Source organism: Galeopterus variegatus, unplaced genomic scaffold (genome assembly GCF_000696425.1).
Source record: "Galeopterus variegatus unplaced genomic scaffold, G_variegatus-3.0.2 Scaffold509, whole genome shotgun sequence".
NCBI lineage: Eukaryota > Metazoa > Chordata > Mammalia > Dermoptera > Cynocephalidae > Galeopterus > Galeopterus variegatus.
Window position 1 is genome coordinate 128,493 of NW_007726620.1, and position 19,447 is coordinate 147,939.

Below are 19,447 nucleotides of genomic sequence, written 5' to 3' on the forward strand. Positions count from 1 at the left end.
GGGTGCGGGCACAACACGGAGGGTTGCGATCCCGCTGCCGGTCCTGGTCTGGTACAGGCATGACACTGAGGGTTGCAATCTGTTGCCAGACACGGAAAAAAAAAAAAAAAAAAAAAAAAAAAAAAAAAAAAAAGAAAAGTGTAGTCCATTGATGAGAAGCACTGAGGGCCCAGTTGATATTTATGGTCATAAATACGCAGCAAGACTAAAGTGCAGGCGTTTGTGATTTTCATTATGCTGAGCTGCCTGGGTGCAGGTATGAGTAAGCAAGTAGTTGGGTTTAATCAGGATTACAGATTGTCCAGGTGAACAACTGGAGATAAAAAGGAATACAATGAGGGTATGATAGGTCATGCTTATGTTTGACCATGATCCTATGTTACTAAGAAGAAAAAAATGAGGAAATGAGAAGGCATAGGACTATAGCAGAATATTTCTGAAAAGTTCTTCCACTATAAAATAAGAGAACAAGCCCCACTTCAGCAAAAAGCAAGGACTGGAATTCTCCTGGAAAAAAATCTCACTTTTCCTTTGCAATTTAAATCTTCTGGTACAGTGCTGATCCTTTCCTATTTGTGCCTAAGGTCACTAATGGCAATTTTTAAAATATCAAACTAGGTCACATCATAATGGCTTTCTGTACAAACAGAAATTGGTTTGGGTATGTTTATGACACTAAAGCTATGAGTTTAATTTGTGCTCATATATGGAAAAATTAAATGTATTAGAAGAAAAGAAATCATTTTAAATTATAATGCTAGGTTGCCCTTCAGTAAAAACATAAAGTAGGAATAATGCAATTGCAACTCTATTACAGTATCTATGATACACTCCTATTAACTTCTAACTTATATTTGAAAGAGTGTCTGGATTAAAAGATATTCTTTTATTTTTTTTCTTTTTTGAAACTACTTATTCAAAGACAGAGAAGCCATTAAGAAACTGCTTATCAATTATTATCACACAGTATCTATTGACCCCAAAGCATGGCACTCTGGTACTATACATATACACATAAATGAAATCTTAGAGGAATTCTCATTGTAGGATATCAAGGCTAAGTCTTATTTACAGTGACAATAATAAAAGATTCTTCTCTTTTTGATTCCATGTCATTTAAAATTGCAACTTAAGAACAAAGAGGGAAGCTGTCTCATGAGATTAATTTAGTCATTCTCATGCTAGATAGGCCTCAATGAGATGGAAATTTACCTTTGAAACTGATCAATGATAAAAGTATCTAAAGTTTGGAAGAGATAATTTAGCCAGTTTAGGCATATAAATTTATACTCATTCGTGTAAATTGCAATGGAAGCAGCAAAAGCCCATAGTCAGATCAATACTTTCAGGTGCTAATTAACAAATAATTTTTAAGCACTTATTAAAGTAGTATCTCTGCTAGGAAATATTTTACGAGATTAGTTCTCTGTAACTTTAATCAGAAAAACAACATTAAAAATATCTATAATCAAAACCACACTAACTCAGCTAGATTTTTGACCGACAGTCTGCATTAGTGATATTTTAGTTTTGAATTGCACCACTATTCCTTGTAACCTGAAAAAACCTAACACATTCTTTAGACTTAACTCTGTAATCAATCAGATTCATGGGTAACACAAGTTTTATACTATTTCTACTTCATTCTTGAATTTTACATTTTAATTCTTCTCATGGCTTGTTCAATAAAAAGGCAGTTATAAATAAGAGGTACATGGGTGGTATTTTCTACAACCTTATATAACTGATAATATTTTTCAACTATCTTAACTCAGAAAGATAACTTAGTTGGGTACACGGTTTTTAGATAAAATTCTGTAGGTGTTGCTCTGTTACTTTCTTTTATTCAGTCTTAATAACACATACTAAATTTAGATGACTCAGAGCACTATGATTTTTGCTCCTTGCTAGGTAACTCATTGGAGTGCTCTTTGTTTATGTTTTAGTTTGTTTTTCATGCATGGATACTTATATGATAGTTAATAATTATTTTAAAGCATAAACTTTACCAGAATGAGTCCGGTGTGGGTGTGTGTGAGTCCGGGGTGTGTGTGTGTGTATGTGTGTGTGTGTGTGTGTGAGAGTCCGGTGTGTGTGTGTGTGTGTGTGTGTGTGTGTATGTGTGTGAACAACCTTTTCAATCTGTAGATCCTGGTCCTCTTTTAAAATCTGCACCACTGGGAACTTTCTTCAATTTTGTCTTGATTATTATTTCTGTTCTAATTGCTGTAGTTTATTTTTCAGGAGTAGTCAATAATTGTTACTAAATATCCATCCAGTTTTTCTTTCATTAATTTCATTTTTTTTCTTTTCTTCTGAATTCCTATAGAACTTCTTTAACTTATTCTCTACCATACTAATCTGATTTTCCACAGTATCAATCTTATTTTTTACTGCCTCCACTGTGCATTTTAATTTTGCTATTGCATTTTTACAGTTTTGCTATTAACCTGATTTCACCCACCTTCCTTTTCATTTCAGCCTGTTGCCTTTTCATTTCTCTATTCTCAACTTATGATACTGTGCTCTGTTTATAGAGGTCAGGTCCTCTTTCACTATACTGAAGATTCTGAATACTTCTCTAAAATTTTTTTGTTTCCTATTGTAAATAATTTTCATTGGTGTCCTCTTCTTGTGAGTTTTTAGGATGATATCCATTTCCATTATTCAGCAATACTTTTCAAGGGTTGCATATAATTGTTATTGTTTTTATTTCTATTTACTCAACCTAAACAAGAAAATATTTGTCTAATAGACTGATCTGAGAGTCACTTGTTTACTTGAGTGCTATTCTTGTCCCAGATCTATGGTTGAAAATGTTTATATGTCCATTTCCAGTTCGATTTAGTAGTATTTTGTAGGCTTCCATGTAATGAGCCCCTGCTCCATTGAGAAGACATTTTTCCCTACTATACATGGGCTGGTTCTGTCTCTCTGAAGCAATGGAGTACATAAAAACAAAAACAAAAACAAAGCCCTACAAATCTCGTAGCACACTGCTGCTAACTCTTTTCATTAGAAGCAACCTACAACACTGTATCTGTGAATATTACATCTCCCAGGATGCAATGCACTTCTATTAGTCCTTTTCCTACAACTTTTCCACCAAGTTGTTTTCTGGGTTTTATATTCAACCATCAGGCATCTCTTTGGCTGCCTCCCAGATCTAACTCCTGGAATAAAAAGAAGTCTTTCCAGATACTTTATCTCTGAGTCAGAAATAGCAAAAAGCTTTATAGCCATCATCTCAGATTCTAGACCAGCAGATATGGGGGGGTAATCAACTATATATCTAAAAGCAATTTCACCAGCCCTGGCTTTTATGGGACTATTCTCCCTGATTCTGGAAACAGGCTGACTGTAAATTCTAAATTTTTGACATTATTGTGAATTTTTATACTTGCCATTTATATATATTTATAATAAACTAAGGCACAGAGCAGATAAGCAGAGATAATACTTGTCCACAGAAAGAGTCAGAGGCAGGACCAGTCTACAAACTCAAGTGGTCTTACTCCAGAGACTGTGCCCTTAATCGTTGAACTTTATCTTTTATGAACACTATAAGCAATTAGTTTCATCCTAAAACGACCACAGTCCTCTCAACTCATGGTTCTTGTCCCTGGTCACAAGTATGTATGTAACAATTAGAATAAAAATAGATAATTTATTAAATACTTAACCTAGGTCAGGCATCCGGTTATGCAATTAACATACATTATTTTATTTAATTATCACAACCCTATGTGACAGGTACTATTATTATTCCTGTGTAACAAATGAAACAAACAAACAAGTAGAAGCATTAGGCCTTAGAGAAGGTATTAGATTTGGCCAGAGTCAGACAGCTGATAGATGGAAAAGCTGGGATTCAAACTCAGTCTGATTCCTGAGCCCAAGTGCTTACCTCTTATGCTATAAAGCCTCATAAATGTATAATATAATGGATACAATAGAAAAATGTGTTTGATATATTTCTCCAATACATTGGTGATATATTTTGCTAAAAAGTCATATGAGACATTTTATTTTACATAAAATAACACATATTTTATATATTCAACTATAAATAAATACCTCATGAAGCAGACATGTTCCTTTAGTATACACAATTAGTTGCAAATTAGCCAGAAACTTCTGAACTCCTTTATGGTAGGCAATTTTAATTTAATAATTTTTCCTGTGTTCCTTTGGTAGACTTTGTGTACTACACGAAGAGGTTTCCTCCGCCTCTGACTTCTGGTGGGGCTTAACCAATGAGGAGTCCAGGCAGGAGACTGGACAGAGGACAGAAAGGAAACTTGGTCTTTGTTCTGTTCACTCACCCGTGAAGACACCCTGTGCACTGGATGAGCACCGGAGGTCATGGCTCCAGGCCTAGGAGTGTTAACCTGCCCCCCCCCCCCCCCCCCCCCCCCCCCCCCCCCCCGTTACAAGCCTGCAAGTTTTGTGCTATATCTTATGATAGCTACACCCTGCCTGCACTTACAGCCTTCACTCAACTCATTCAAATCACCTGCTTTGAGAGAGCCATCTCTCCTCTCTGACAGAACTTGGGCTGATACTGAAGTGACCTGTTCTGACATAGATGATGCTTTAATATTTTAGAAAAGGATATTTTCCCATTCTGCATGGATTCTTAATGTTCATATGTCCATTTTTCAAAATGCAAGGATGTGTAAGTGTAATTACAAAGAAAAGGATGTGTAATGTTATAGTAAATACACTTTCCTCAGACTCCCAATGTTGACGAGCCAGCTTTTCAAATTGGACCTAATAAATCACTCATGACCAGGCTAAAGTACAATTTTAATGCAAGATGAATGGAATGCACAAGCAGACCTGTGATTCCTGCACATAGAAAGGCATTCTTGCTCTCCTCCGCTATGTCAACTCTATCCTAATTAGGACGTTCTAGGCACCTGAAAATTTATGTTTGGCTCAAGTATTTACGAGCCCAAACCAAATGTGCCTAATGCTACCGGGTTTTATAAACATAGAGCCAAAGACAGCTAGTCGCTTGCATTTATGAGATATTTGGTGAAAGATTTGCAGTTAATCTACTGGACAGGAAACTGTGAGGTTTAAACACCATGACTGATCATTAGCATTATTTTTCTATATAGTCTATTCTATTTTACAGTGTTAGCAGGAGTACAGAGAAATTAGTACTCTAAGTATTAGAGGGAGTGTAAATTGATTTAAAGTTAAGATATTTTCTTAAAGACTTTAGTATAGCAATTCTACCTCTAAGAACATATCCTAAGAAAGTAATCACAGATATGTGTAAAGATTTATCTATTCATATAGTCACTAAGACAATCAATATAAACACCAATATGAAGGAATATGCAATCATTAAAATTATGCTATGGAAAAAAAATGTTTACAAAATATTTTAAGTAGAAAAAAAACCAGGTGTTAAAACCACACATAGGCTCCTTCTGGTTCAGCCCAAATGAAGTAAGCTGACTACAGCCTATCATTCCCGCTGATTACAACTAAAAACTCTGAACAGAGCACAAAAAGCAACCTGAGGACTTTGAAAAGGACACAATGACTGGTGGATTGGGAACTAAAGTGAAAATAAATAAGGGCCCATAAGTGTGAATCATGGATTTTTATTCTCCTTCTTCCTCCAGATTTGACCTGGGCAGAGGGGTCAAATCCTGGAACTGTGCAGTAAGCACCGACAGCAAAAACTCCAGGAGAAACCAATTCTTTCTAGCCAGAGGACTGGGAAAAAGACCTCTGTGTGCTAGAAATTGTGATTCACCTCTGCTCCCTTTTTTCGCCATCATATGGATATCTAAAACCCCAAGAAAAAAACTTTATCTCTCTGGCCAGAGGAAGTGGCGACTGGGAAAAAGACCTCTGTGTGCTAGAAATTGTGATTCACCTCTGCTCCCTTTTTTCCCCATCATATGGATATCTAAAACCCCAAGAAAAAAACTTTATCTCTCTGGCCAGAGGAAGTGGAAGAAAGGAGGCCCTGTTGTATGAAGAGTAGGGAGGAAGTATGTATGTTTTTTTCCTCACTCTTTATCTCTCCTTTTCTTGCTTCCTCATTGCAAAGGCATCCCCAATTGTGTGGACTGCATGACAGCATGGGAGGCTAAAATTCTGAGAGGACTTCATCCTTCTGCCCAGAAGAACCAAGAAAAGGAACATCTGAGTGCTGGAGAGTATGAGAGAAATCACGCAGAGAAGAGAGCTGAAAAACCTGTAATTCTGTGTATGAGCCAACATAAGTCCCGGGCACACACAGAACAAACCTAAAGAAGCATAGCAGAGGCATCAAGAACTGAACTACCACATAATCCAATATCCAAGTCCCAGACTAATCCCCAATGGAGCAAGCTCCAATCAGATCCAGAAAGCACTGCAAAATATTTTTAAATGTTACTTACACCAGAAAGACAGAACATGAGGTCTGAACCTAACCAGGTTGATTGCCTGCTAAAATAGACAAACAAAGAATCAACATTATCCATAGGACTTTAACAGGACCTCTCACAATATAATATTTGCAATGTTTGGGGTATAATCCAAAATATCTTGACATACAAAGGGCCAGGAAAATTGAGACAATATTAAAAAGAAAAAGACAATCAACATATGCTAATCCCAAGATGGCCCAGATGTTCAAATTAGCAGATAAGGACTTTAGGACAGCTCTTCAACAATCTTCCATAAGGGAAAGGTGAATGCTGCTGAAGTGAATGAAAGATAGAAACCCTTTGCCAAGAAATAGAAACTATAAAAAGGAACCAAGTGGACATTTTAGAACTGAACCAATATCTGAAATTTAAAAACTTACTGGATGGGATCAATAGCAGAATGTAGATAATCGAGGCAAGAACCAGTATATTTGAAGACAGATCAATAAAATTAAACAACCTAAAGATTACATTTAAAAGACAGAAAAAAATTAAACATGTCCTCACCATCCTGTGGGACAATAATTAAATGGCATGATATTCCTATCAATAGAGTCCCAGAAAAAGAGATGAAAGAAAGAGGTACAGAAAAAATATTCGAAGAAAATAATGGCTGGAAACTTCTCAACTGGGTAAAAAAGAAAGAACTGCAGATTCAGAAAGCTCAGCAAAGCCCTATCAAGATAAACACATAAAACTATGCCCAGACACATCATCAACAGACTGCCAAAAACCAAAAGTAAAGAAAAAATCTTAAAGGCAACTAGATAAAAACAACACGTATCCAATAATTTGAATGATTGCAGATTTCTCATGATTAATCTTAGAGGCCAGATGATACTGACACAACATCTTGCAATTGATGAAAGAAAAGAACTGTTAGCTAGAATTTTATATCCAGCAAGAATATCCTTCAGAAATGAAAGCAAAACAAAGATACTTTCAGATATAGGAAAACTAAGACAATTTGTTGCCAGCAGACCGCTTCTTAATGAAATGCTCGAATAAGTCCTCAGGCTGAAAAAAAAAATGATACCAGAGGTAACATAAAAATAATACCATAAAAAATATACCAGAGGTATCATAAAAATGAACACAAAAACTGAAGAAAGAGCAACACGAATGGTAAATATCTGGATAAATATAATAGAATATTTTATGCTACAAATTTCCTTAAAATATTTTACTGTTAATAGGAAAAATTACTACATTGTTTATGGGGTTTTCAAGTTATGTAGACATAATTAATATGATGACTACCCATACAGTGAGGAAGGTAAAGTGACAAGGCTTGTATGTTTTACTTGAAGTGCTAAACTATTCACTTCAAGTAGATTGTGTAAAGCTAGGTATGTACGTGGTAATCCCTAGAGCAATACCTAAAATAATAATACAAAGAGATATATACAAACAAGCAATAGGTAAATTAAAATAAAATACTAAAAAATATTAAAAATAATCCAGGCAAGGTGGGATGTAGGAACAGAGGGAAAAAAAGGGGAAGAAACAACAAAGTTAAAAACAAAAGAATGGTAAAATATATACCATTCAAACACTAATCAAAAAAAAAATGGAGAAGCTATATTAATATCAGGCAAAGCAGACTTCAGTACAAGGAAAATTACAAAGGAAAAAGAAGAACATTTTATAATGATAAAAAGATCAATTCACCAAGACACATATCATTCCTAAATGTGTATGCACTTAACAATGTGTATGCTCCAAAATACATGATGTAAAAACTGATGAAACTGAAACAGGAAATAGACAAACCCAAAATGATAATTAGAGACTTCAATGTTCCTTTCTCAGTTAATGAGAGTGCAAGTAGACATAATATCAGCAAGGATATAGAAGCCTGAAAAACACTGTCAAAAACTTTCTATAATTGACATTTAAAGAACACTTCACCCCAATAGCAGCAGAATACAGACTTGTATTTCAAGTGCACATGCAATATTTAACATGATATCCCATATTCTGAGTCATAAAACCAAAACAACAAATTTAAAAGAATTGAAATCATGCAAAGAATGATCTCTGATCATAGTGCTATTAAGCTAGAAATAAATAACAGAAAGCTATCTGGGATATGTCAAGAAATATGTTAATTAAACAACACATATCTAAATAAACCATTATAAAATTTAAAGACTCAAAGAAAACTTTTAAAAAATACATTGAATTGAATAAAAATGAAAATAAAATGTATCAAAATTTGTGAGATGCAGCTAAAGCATTGCTTAGAGGGAAATTTATAACTAAGTGTTTATATAGGAAAGAAGAAAGGACAGAAATTAATAAATTAATCATCTAAAATTCCACATTAAGAAACTAGTAAAAGAAGAACAAATTAAACCCAGAACAAACAGAAGGAAGAAAATAATAAAGGTTGAAAACAGAAATCAATGAAATTGAAGACAGAATAACAACAGAACAAAAGAAGCTGAACTTTGAAAAAAAAATCAATAAAAATTGAGAAACTCCAAGCCAGTCTGATGAAGAAAAAAGATATGACACAAGTTACAATGTCAGGAATAAAATGTGGTTATCACTACAGACCCTCCAGACAATAAAGATAAAAAGGGATGCTGAACAATAAAATGGACCAATTCCTAGAAAGACACAAACTACCCAATCTCAATAAAAAACAATTAATAACCTTAATAGCTCTATATCATGAAATCAATCAAATCAGATTTGCAGCTGAAACTTTCCAACAAAGAAAACTCCAAGCCCACTGGTTTTCACTGGTAAATTCTACCAAACATTTCCGGAAGAAGTAATATCAATTCTATTTAATCTCTTCCAGAACACTGAAGAGAAATGAGGCCAGCAAATCCTAATATCAAAGCCCGACAAAGAACAAAAAACTACTGACAAATATTCCTCATAAACAGAGAGGAAAAATTCTGATCAAAATGTTAGCAAGTCAAATCTAGCAATATATAAAAAGAACAATACATCATAATCAAGTGGCATTCACCCCAGGAATGCAAGATTAATTCAGTTGTCAAAAACAAGGTATGTAACTCACCATATTAATGCAAAGTAATAATAAAAGCCATATGAACATACCAACAGGTGCAGTTAAAATGTACTACAAAATTCAACATCTATTTATGATATTTTATTTAAAAAACCTCATTCAGTTGTCAAAAACAAGGTATGTAACTCACCATATTAATGCAAAGTAATAATAAAAGCCATATGAACATACCAACAAGTGCAGTTAAAATGTACTACAAAATTCAACATCTATTTATGATATTTTATTTAAAAAACCTCTCAGCATACTAGGAATAGAGGAAAAGAAGGAAACTTACTCAAACCGATAAAAGGCAGGCACACAAAAAAATCTAAAGCTAACACCATGCTTAATTGCAAAAGACTGAATGTTTTCCTCCTAAGGGAGGAACAAGGTCAGGATATCTGCTCTCACTACTTCTATTCAATATCATGCTTGAAATCTTAATTTGTGTAGTAAACCATGAAGAGCAAATAAAAGCTATGCAAATTGCAAAGGAAGAAATAAAATGTGTCTATTAACAAATGACTTGTCTACTTAAAAAAGAAAATCCCATGGAATCTCCAACAAAGCTCCTAGAACTAATAAATGAGTTTAGCAAAATCACAGGATATGAGGTCAATATGCAAACATGGAATGTATCTCTACATGCTAATAACAAACAACCAGAAAGTAAAATTTAATAGTTTTTCACTAAAGAGGATATGTAGATGGTAAGCACATAAAACTGTGTTCAAAATCATTGCCATTAGAGAAATGCAAATTAAAACCACAATGAAATATCACTACACACCACACATAAAACTGTGTTCAAAATCATTGCCATTAGAGAAATGCAAATTAAAACCACAATGAAATATCACTACACACCAATCAAAATGGCTAAAATAAAAACATTGACAACATCAAATAACTGGCAAGAATGGAAAAACAATTTTCATTCACACATTTCTGGTGGAGATGTAAAATGGTACCGCCACTCTGAACAACAGGTTGGTAGCTTCTTTTAAAACTAAACTTACAACTATCATACACCCCTGCAATTGTCCTCTTGGATATTTATGCCAGAGAAATCAAAACTGATGATCGTACAAAAACCTGCACATGAATGCTCATAGCAGCTTTACTTATAATGGCCCCAAACTAGAAATAATCCAGATATCCTTTAATGGGTGAATGGTTTAACTGTGGTGCATCCATACCATGATATACTTACTACTCAGCAATAAAAAGGACCAAACTACTGATACATTTGACAACTTGGATGACTCTCCAGAGAATTATTCTAGGTGGAAAAAGGCAATCCCAAAATGTCATATATGTATGATTCCATTTGTATGATATTCTTGAAATAACAATGAGCTATATGCTGAAAGCTATAAAACAATGATGAAAGAAATTAAAAAAAAACTAAATGAAGATATATATCACATTCATGGATTAGAAGAGTAAATATTGTTAATATATCAATGTTCCCCAGATTGATTTATAGATTCAATGAGATCCCACTCAAAAATCCCAGTAGGATTATTTGTAGATATTGACAAGATTACTCTAAAATTTAAACAGAAAGGCAAAGTAATTAGAATAGCCTAAACAAATACTGAAAAAGAACAAAATTGGAGGTTTCACACTACCTGCTTTCAAGACTTACTATAAAGGTGCAATACTCAATACAATGTATCTTGTGACCAGACAGAAATATCAGTGAAACATAAGAGTCCAGAAGTAGACTCACAAATGCAGTCAATTGATTTATGACAAAGGTGCAAAAGCAATTCAATAGTGAAATGATAATCTTTTCAAAAAATGGGTGCTGAAAAATTGCCTATCACATACAAAAAAAAATGTAAAACATAAAACTACAAAACTTCTGGAAGAAAACACAGGAAAAAAATCTTTGTGACCTTGTGTTAGGCGAGTTCTTAGACAAAACAAAAAAAGCATGTTCTATAAAGGAAAAAATTTATAAACTGGATGTCATCAAAATGAAAACCTTTGGCTCTTATAATTAATAAAATTAAAAGATAAGCCATAAAGGGTGAAAATGTTTACAAATCACATATTTGACAAAAAAGTTTTATTTGGCGTACAGTAAATCTCTCAAAGCTTAATAATAAGAAAACAATCCAATTTTTTTAAACAGGCAAAGATTTGCACAAACATTTTTCCAAGAAGATATATAAATATGATAAAAATGCACAGATACTTAACATCATTGGTCACTGAAATGCAAATTAAACCACAATGAAATATCACTACACACTTACTAGCATATTTAAAATAGAAGAAAAATTGACACCACCACACACTAAGAGGATACAAAGAGGATACACGTGCAGCATGGCACATCCACTGCGGAAAACAGTTTTGTGGTCTCTTACACAGTTAAATGTATGCCTTACCATATGACCAATCAATCCCGCTCCTAGGTACATACCTAGCAAAAACAAAAACTCGTGTTCATACAAATCTAGGACACAAATATTTATATCAGCGTTTTTTATAATCTCTCCAAACTGGAAAATCTCAAATGTGCTTCAACTTATGAATGCACAAACAAGCTGTGGTACATTAGTACCATGGAATACTACTCAGCAGTAAAATGGAACGAATTATTGATACACAAAACAACCTGATGAATCTGAAATGCATTATGCTAAATGAAAAAAAGGCAGATTCAAAGACATACAGTATTCCTTATATATTTTCTAGAAAAGGCAAAAATTTAGGGACACAACAAATCTGTGGTTGAGGAGATTCAGGGGATGTTGTGAAAATAAAGAGGCAACATGAAGGAATATTTTTAGATGACTGGTGGTTACACAATTCTATGCATCTCTCAAACTTATAGAATTGTATGCTGAAAAGCACAGGTGCATGTCAATTAAAAAATAAATTTATAAAAACCATGGTATATATTGAATTTTGTTTTTTAAAAAAAGCCTATACATAACTGATAAGGCAAATATCAAAATATTAACAATGATATTTCAGAGTGATATCTGTAATTTAAAAATCATTTTTAAGAAGAATGTAATTTTTTCTGAAATCTGACTATATAAATGTACACACACACATATGCATAAATGTATATACATATATATCTGTAGTCTGACTCTCCATGTGTGTTTCTGTGTGTGTATAAAATTCCAAAATAAATACCATCTTGAAGCACTAAAGTGCTAAGATGCAAGGAAAATTAGGGAGAGTTAACATGGAAAATATTTTCTTCCCTATGATTTTCTGTCTTATACAAATTTTCTATAGTGACCATGTATTGCTTTTGAAATTAAATATTTAAATTATAACACAGCCTTACAGGTCTAAATAGAAGTCAATGTGAAGGGTTAGTACATTGTCTGACTTTTTAGAATTCTATGCTTCTATCCCATTATCTTGCTGCACTCTGCAGTGGATCTGATCAAGGGGTCTCTTTCAAAGGGAGCTCTGTTCTCACTGTACTTGGACAGGACTACCCTGCAGGTGAGAAATGGGCCCTTTAACTGTCTAGCCACAGACTGCACAAAAGAAATCTATGTTGTTATGGAATCCTAAGCAGCAAGATTTTTCCAAGCATGCTTGGATCACAGGAACATCTGATTCAATGTGGAAAATTGTACTATTGTTCACGCTTCCACAGAAACATGTGACATTTCAGGGGAACACAGAGAAACAAATGAAAACCCTCAAGAGCAGTTACCAATTTTGCTAAATGTTATACCAGACATGGGGGAATGGCTGGGATGGGAAAAGAAGTGACCTCAGCCAGTGGTCAGATGACTTTCTGTAATTTCAATAACATTTGCAACTAAGAGAGGGAATGGGTGATTATATCATCAACTATTTTCCTCACTCCGACAAACCCAGGCCCCTATTTTATGCGTGATCCAAAAGAAACACTTGCAAAATAGGTGAAGAGAATTCTATGCAAAGTATTATTCTCACAATTCTTCCCCTTGATTAGGAAAAAACACTATTTAATCCTTCAGATTTATGTGCACATTTTAGGGTTAAGCCTGAGTCTCCTGAAGGAAAAATTGTGCAGTTTCATCTTCTGTGTATAATATCCAAAAAAAACAAAACCCAAAACAAAAAAACCCAAAACAAAAAAACCCCACTTAATTGTGTTCACTGAGCACTCAACGAATTCCTGGCCTTTACATGGCACTGTGTGGTTTTGACTGGCAAAATTAAGTACCATAGTTACATAGTGACATACAAAATCTCTTCTCAAGATGTTTTAATTCCTATTTAAAATTAAGCCATGAACTAGAGTCAAGAGTATATTTTATGATAAGTGTGTAAGTAAATATAAGACTAACTCAAATGCAAAATTTAATATACTTATGCAGCTTATTCTGCCTCTTTAACATTTTTTTAAATGTCAAAAATTCTTGGAATGTTTAAAAGCAAAATTTGTATCCTCCAGGTGTACTTGATCATTTCCTGCTCTTTGAACACCCCAAGCTTTTCCACATCTGAGACCTTATTTATTCTTTAACATTTTTTTAAATGTCAAAAATTCTTGGAATGTTTAAAAGCAAAATTTGTATCCTCCAGGTATACTTGATCATTTCCTGCTCTTTGAACACCCCAAGCTTTTCCACATCTGAGACCTTATTTATCATCCTCCCTCTGCAGTTTTCCTAAATTCTTTTGCAATACAGATTTAGATTTTTTAAAAAAGTAACTAGATTATATTACCTTAAGCCTCTACAAAATGTCTTCACGCAGGCAAAATATAAGACCATGCTTTTGGCCTTCATAAAATCATGATGTAAGAAACATCGACTATAAGAATATTTATATATATTCTGGTAAAATCCTATCAAAGACATTATCCAATGTCCTTTATATAAGGATTTGGGTGACAAATAACCTCGAAAAGTCAGTGTCTGGAAAAAATGGCATTTTTCCTGATAAATTTTTATATGCTTCCTTTATCCTAGCACTAGGGACAATGCAGTCAAACATGTGCAAGGATACTTCAGTTTGTGGAAAAATAGAATTAAAAGATAAAACAAATCTTTCCATGAAATCTTTTCTTAGTTGCCTTGAAGATTATCTAATTTTTTTCTCAATTGTAATAACTAACCCGTTTCTAGGGCTTGATACATATTTTCTCTTTCTTTTATTTTCAATTTGTAATTTTTTACATGTTTTTAATTATGTTACTGTGAAAATCACCTTAAATATGTTTTGAAAGTAAGCAGAATTAATATATTAAGTCTGGGTCCTATAGATTGTTAATTACAAAACAGAAAGTGTGGCCTCGAGCAACATTTCTCATACTAGAATGTGAGTAGGAATCACCTAATGATCTTAACATGTAGATTTTGATTCAGAAGGTCTGGGGTGAAGCCAGAGATGCCTCATTTCTAACCTGCTCCCAGAGTAAGTTGATTCTGCTGGTCCTTAGCTCACACCGTGAGTAGGCAGGGCCTAAACAGCAATGTTCTGCCAAAGCATGAATGACAACTCAGTACAGGAGCAACGAGTAGCCCTAAGAATAACCCTGAAGATGGTGAGCATCACAGACAGAGCAAATGGACTCGCCAGATCTTGGTTTCAATCCTTACAAATCAAAAAGTTATAAATCCAATATCAATATTAATTTAATTTTTAATGACAAATATCCAGTTTATGTTTTCAAAGAAGTTGACTTTGACTCATTTGTTAGACATTTTACCATACACATCTGAATAGAGATCTGGTTGATATATTTTTAAAATTCCTATCATTTCGAATGTTTCGGGAGGAGACAGAACAAGAAAAGAATACTCATTGACAATTTGGAAAGAGAAAGTTTCATTTATTCAGCCATTTACTAAATACTTATTATACCCTAAGCACTACTTTGAAGCTGAAAATACAGGTGCCTTTTTCTTTTAATTTCTGATGGTTTTGTTCCATTTCTTCTTTCTTCTTATCTTTGGGAGCAATTATTATGTAACTTGGAGAATTACTTAGCTAGTAAACAAGTGAATGAATCTGCATCATTCGAAGAAAATTCATCACCTGTGATACTGACTAACGAAATATTTAAACTTCAGTTAGCTTTAATTCTTTTTCTTTCTAGCTTATTTCCAGTTAACAGTATTCCTTCTCCTGGCCTGGCATGTCACATAACAATAGTTTGAAATAATTCACAGTAAATACCTAGTTTTTCCAATGTTGCTCAGTATTTATAGATTCTTATATTGCCCCTGGTTAACATGTATGCATGTCTCCTACACACAGTTTCAGAGATCAAGGCAAAAACCTACATTTTGGTTAAAGCTAAAATTAACCAGTTACCTAATATACATAAAGGACTAGCTGAGTCACTGCATATATTTCATACAAAAACTGTTGAGTTTTTTTTCTTAGGTCAGAGGCTTCAAAGCCAAATATATGAGGTTTCTATTGCTGCTGTAACAAATTACTATAAATTTAGAGGCTTAAGCAACACATATTTATTATTTTCTAATTCTGGAGGTCAGAAGTCTAAAATAGATCTCACCAGGATAAAATAAAGGTGTCAGCAGAGCCATGCTCCTTCTAGAAACTCTAGGGGAATATCCATTTCCTTTTCCTTTCCAACTTCAAGACACTTCCCACGTTCTTTGGCTGGTGGCCCCCTCCTTCATCTTCAAAGCCAGCAAGGTTGCATCTCTCTGCGATTTTCTTCCACGGTCACATCTTCTTCCAACTGACTCTTCTGTTTCCATCTTCCACTTTTAAGGATATTTGTGATTACTCTGGGCTGGACTAAATAATCTAGGGTAATCTCCCTATTTTAAGGTCAGTTGATTAGCAACCTTAATTCTCCTCTGCCATGTAACCTAACATATTCACAGGTTCTGGGCATTAGGATGTGGACATCTTTGGGGGCCCATTATTCTGCCTACCCCACCAAGACAGTGTTCCTTTTCCATTTACTCACTTCAATTTTCCATAAGCACTTTAGTTCTCTTAAGTTTTTCAGTGCTGTTGTGGAATAACAGTATACAATTACGGGGAGTGACAATTTGCATTTCAGTTTGTGACCATGAGCTCTATTCTACTGGAATAACTCTCATACCCAAAGAGAGATATAAATACAGCTGGCCACCACCACATAACCATCTGCTCCTGGATGCATGCAACCTGAGATTCTGACTCACATTCTGGTAAACTGATGCCATGGAGCACAGCATCCAACTGTGGCCTTCAATATAAATGCCCCGACTCCCTGAAGTCCAAGTTAGCTAGAAAAAGGGCCTTATTAAAATGTTAAGAAGCTAAACCCTCTTCCAAAATTGCTCCAATAAACTTAGAATCATTAAATTTGTACAAGACACTAGGTAATAAAGTTTATTGGTTTTTTTTTTAACATAAAGAATGAAAAGTTAAATGGCCACATTATAGTAGCCCAATCTTTTCATGCCATTATTGAGGATTGACAGGTTGGTTGTTTTAACAGCTGCACAATACTTAAGCTCTAAGGACTCTAAATCTCTATTAATAAAAAAAGTAACACTTTGCATGACTGTTTTTAGGAATAGATTTTAGAAATATTTTCTCACAGGAACTCTTGGTGAATGATAATTATATTTCGATCAAGAGCCACAGAGAGTAAAAAGTTTGGAAGATTAGCTAAAGGCCTATACAAACTGAATCTAAATATGAAACAAAGTAAAAGTTTCAAATTTGAATTTATTGTCTGAATTCCAGGATAGAAAAAAGGTGTACTTATGGTGATTAGTGTTATTTAGTCCAATCATCGAATGTTAAAGTTTAACTGTATGACAGCATATCAAACAGACTCCACTACAGTTTCATGTCACACACAGGTTTTGAGGGGTATATTGTTTCTGGTGAGCCTTGTTTCTTAACACAAAGTAAGCAATGCCAACATGAGAAGCATCTCTCTTGGATTAACCAACACCCTCAATTTTTACCCTTTTCACCTGCTAACCCTTCCCATTGCTTCCCCAAAATAGCACCTAATGCCAGGAGGCTGCTGTTCATATTACCTATGACTCTGGTAGAGTATTTTAGCTCAGCACTGCTCCTTGGTAACACTCAAATGGGCCAGCTCTAAGTGAGATCTGACTTAGGAGTGGGATAAGGCAATGAACCAAAAGGAGTTTAGCTCATATAGCCCCTAAATCTGAATTCTGAAAAATCTATGCACATATTTTTAAATAAGATCTAAACATCTTTAACATAAGTTTAAACACTTGAAAAAGGGACATGATTTCTAGCGCTCTGCATATGGTATCTTGCTTTATATACATATTTATCAAAACCTCGGAGCTGCAGATTTAGTTCAATCTATGGAAAATATCTGCTACATAAATTGGCAAAGCCAATCCTCATTGACAAGCCAATCAACCCAATAAAATCGTCTGTCAAAACGACTCCAACTTCATTTTTCAATCGAATATGAAGATAGTCCTGGTGACAACCATCTATCAGGAAAGACAGAAAAACGCAGTATAGAGCCTAGTCATGTGCTCATCACTTAGATGAATGGGCAGGAAGAAAGGAGAACTGGAAGGCACCATGCATGTTCAGAGGCAGATTAGTTTCAAGAAAGAGTTGGAAATTGAGGATCTGAAAACTGAAACTCTTGCAACACTATATGTCCTGGAAAATCGTGTGTGCTTAAGGGTATGTGCAGTTTGGAGATTGCTGGTAAAAATCATTTAAATTCCTCTTTGAAAGTATCTAATATAATGTTAATATAAGGTGGTATTTCTAAACCAACAGCCTCTGACTGCATTTCTTTGAGGCATCCTAACTAAGACTTTGGAAATATCTTTAAATAGGTATCAAATTCTCTTCATCAAAATGGAGGGTCAACAAGAGATTATAATGTTGCTGGTGTGGCCAACTTTATGTATAACCTTGGACAGACAGTCCTGTTCTAAATTTTCTCTAAGTCCTTTAGAACTTCGCTGCCTTTGTTTTAACACTCTGCTCATACCTAATAAATCTCTTGGTGTGTGTGAGACCAAGTCTTAGTCACCTCTCACCCTGAAGTTCGTAGGTTCACCCAATGTCATTACTGGGCATTACGCCCAGGTTCTGATTCTCTGTGGCGGCCCTTTTGGTGCCAGAAGTAGATAAGCTTTGCAAATCATCATCATAATAATGACCTGCACCTGTCAAGCCGGTCATGTTGTGCCAATAGAGGAGCTGCTTCTGCACACTACTGCAAACTTTTACAGGGAAGACACAGAAGAGTGTACAGTCACACTGGGAATGCATTTTGAAAATCTCTCTCCTCTAGTGTTTTGGGGGGAAAGGTTGGAAGTAGATTACCGACAATGGGCAAAAAACAGATGCAAAGACAACTTTATTAAGTGCTTTCTTTCCCTGACGAGGAGCATTTGGGGTCCTTTTTTCAGGCGAAGCTCCAAGTAACTAGACAAAACTCAGTTTCCTTGAGTTGCTGCCAGTTTATCCCACGGTGGATGCTCTAGAAAGCACCTTGAGGGCGAATGGGTCTGAGGTCATTCATGATCAAGGTCATCCGATGCTTTTGTTAGTTGAAGAATCTTCCCGTGTTACCTCTTAGAAGCAGTTCTGTATTCCCCTCCAAAAAGCCCACCACCTGGCTGCGCCCCACCTCCATTCGTGCCCCAGCTACCAGGTAAGGACGGGTGGTTCAGAAGACGCCGCTGCTGGGGCAGCCAGGCCTTGAGACGCACTCATGGGGGAGGAGGCGACGACGAGGGTCGACGGTAGAGGCGCGCGCTCGGGCACCCCAAACACACACAGGCACGGGGTGCGGGGCGGTCGGGGGAGGGGAGGGGACGGCCTTACCAGATCAATGAACGTCAGGAATTTCCAGCTCCCTCCGTAGGTCTGATGCGAGGGCATTTCGATGGCCTTGTAGTTGCACAGGATAGAGCAGTAGGACAGTAGGATCGCCACCCGCAGCACCTGGCTGGGGACAAGCGCCATGTTCGCGAGAGGCCTGGGCGGGCTGGGCCGCGAGCGGGGA

The 19,447-nt window shown here is 35.3% G+C and overlaps 1 protein-coding gene across 1 annotated transcript in view; it reads right to left on the bottom strand.

Annotated features, from left to right (window-relative positions):
* LOC103587976 (androgen-induced gene 1 protein) overlaps window positions 1–19,441 on the bottom strand; it is a 134,694-nt gene extending 115,253 nt beyond the window's left edge. Inside the window, exon 1 of the mRNA XM_008569546.1 lies at window positions 19,267–19,441. Coding sequence (XP_008567768.1) covers window positions 19,267–19,407 — 141 coding nt within the window. The 5' untranslated portion in view covers window positions 19,408–19,441. The remainder of the gene's footprint in view (window positions 1–19,266) is intronic.
* Between the last annotated feature and the right edge of the window lie 6 nt (window positions 19,442–19,447).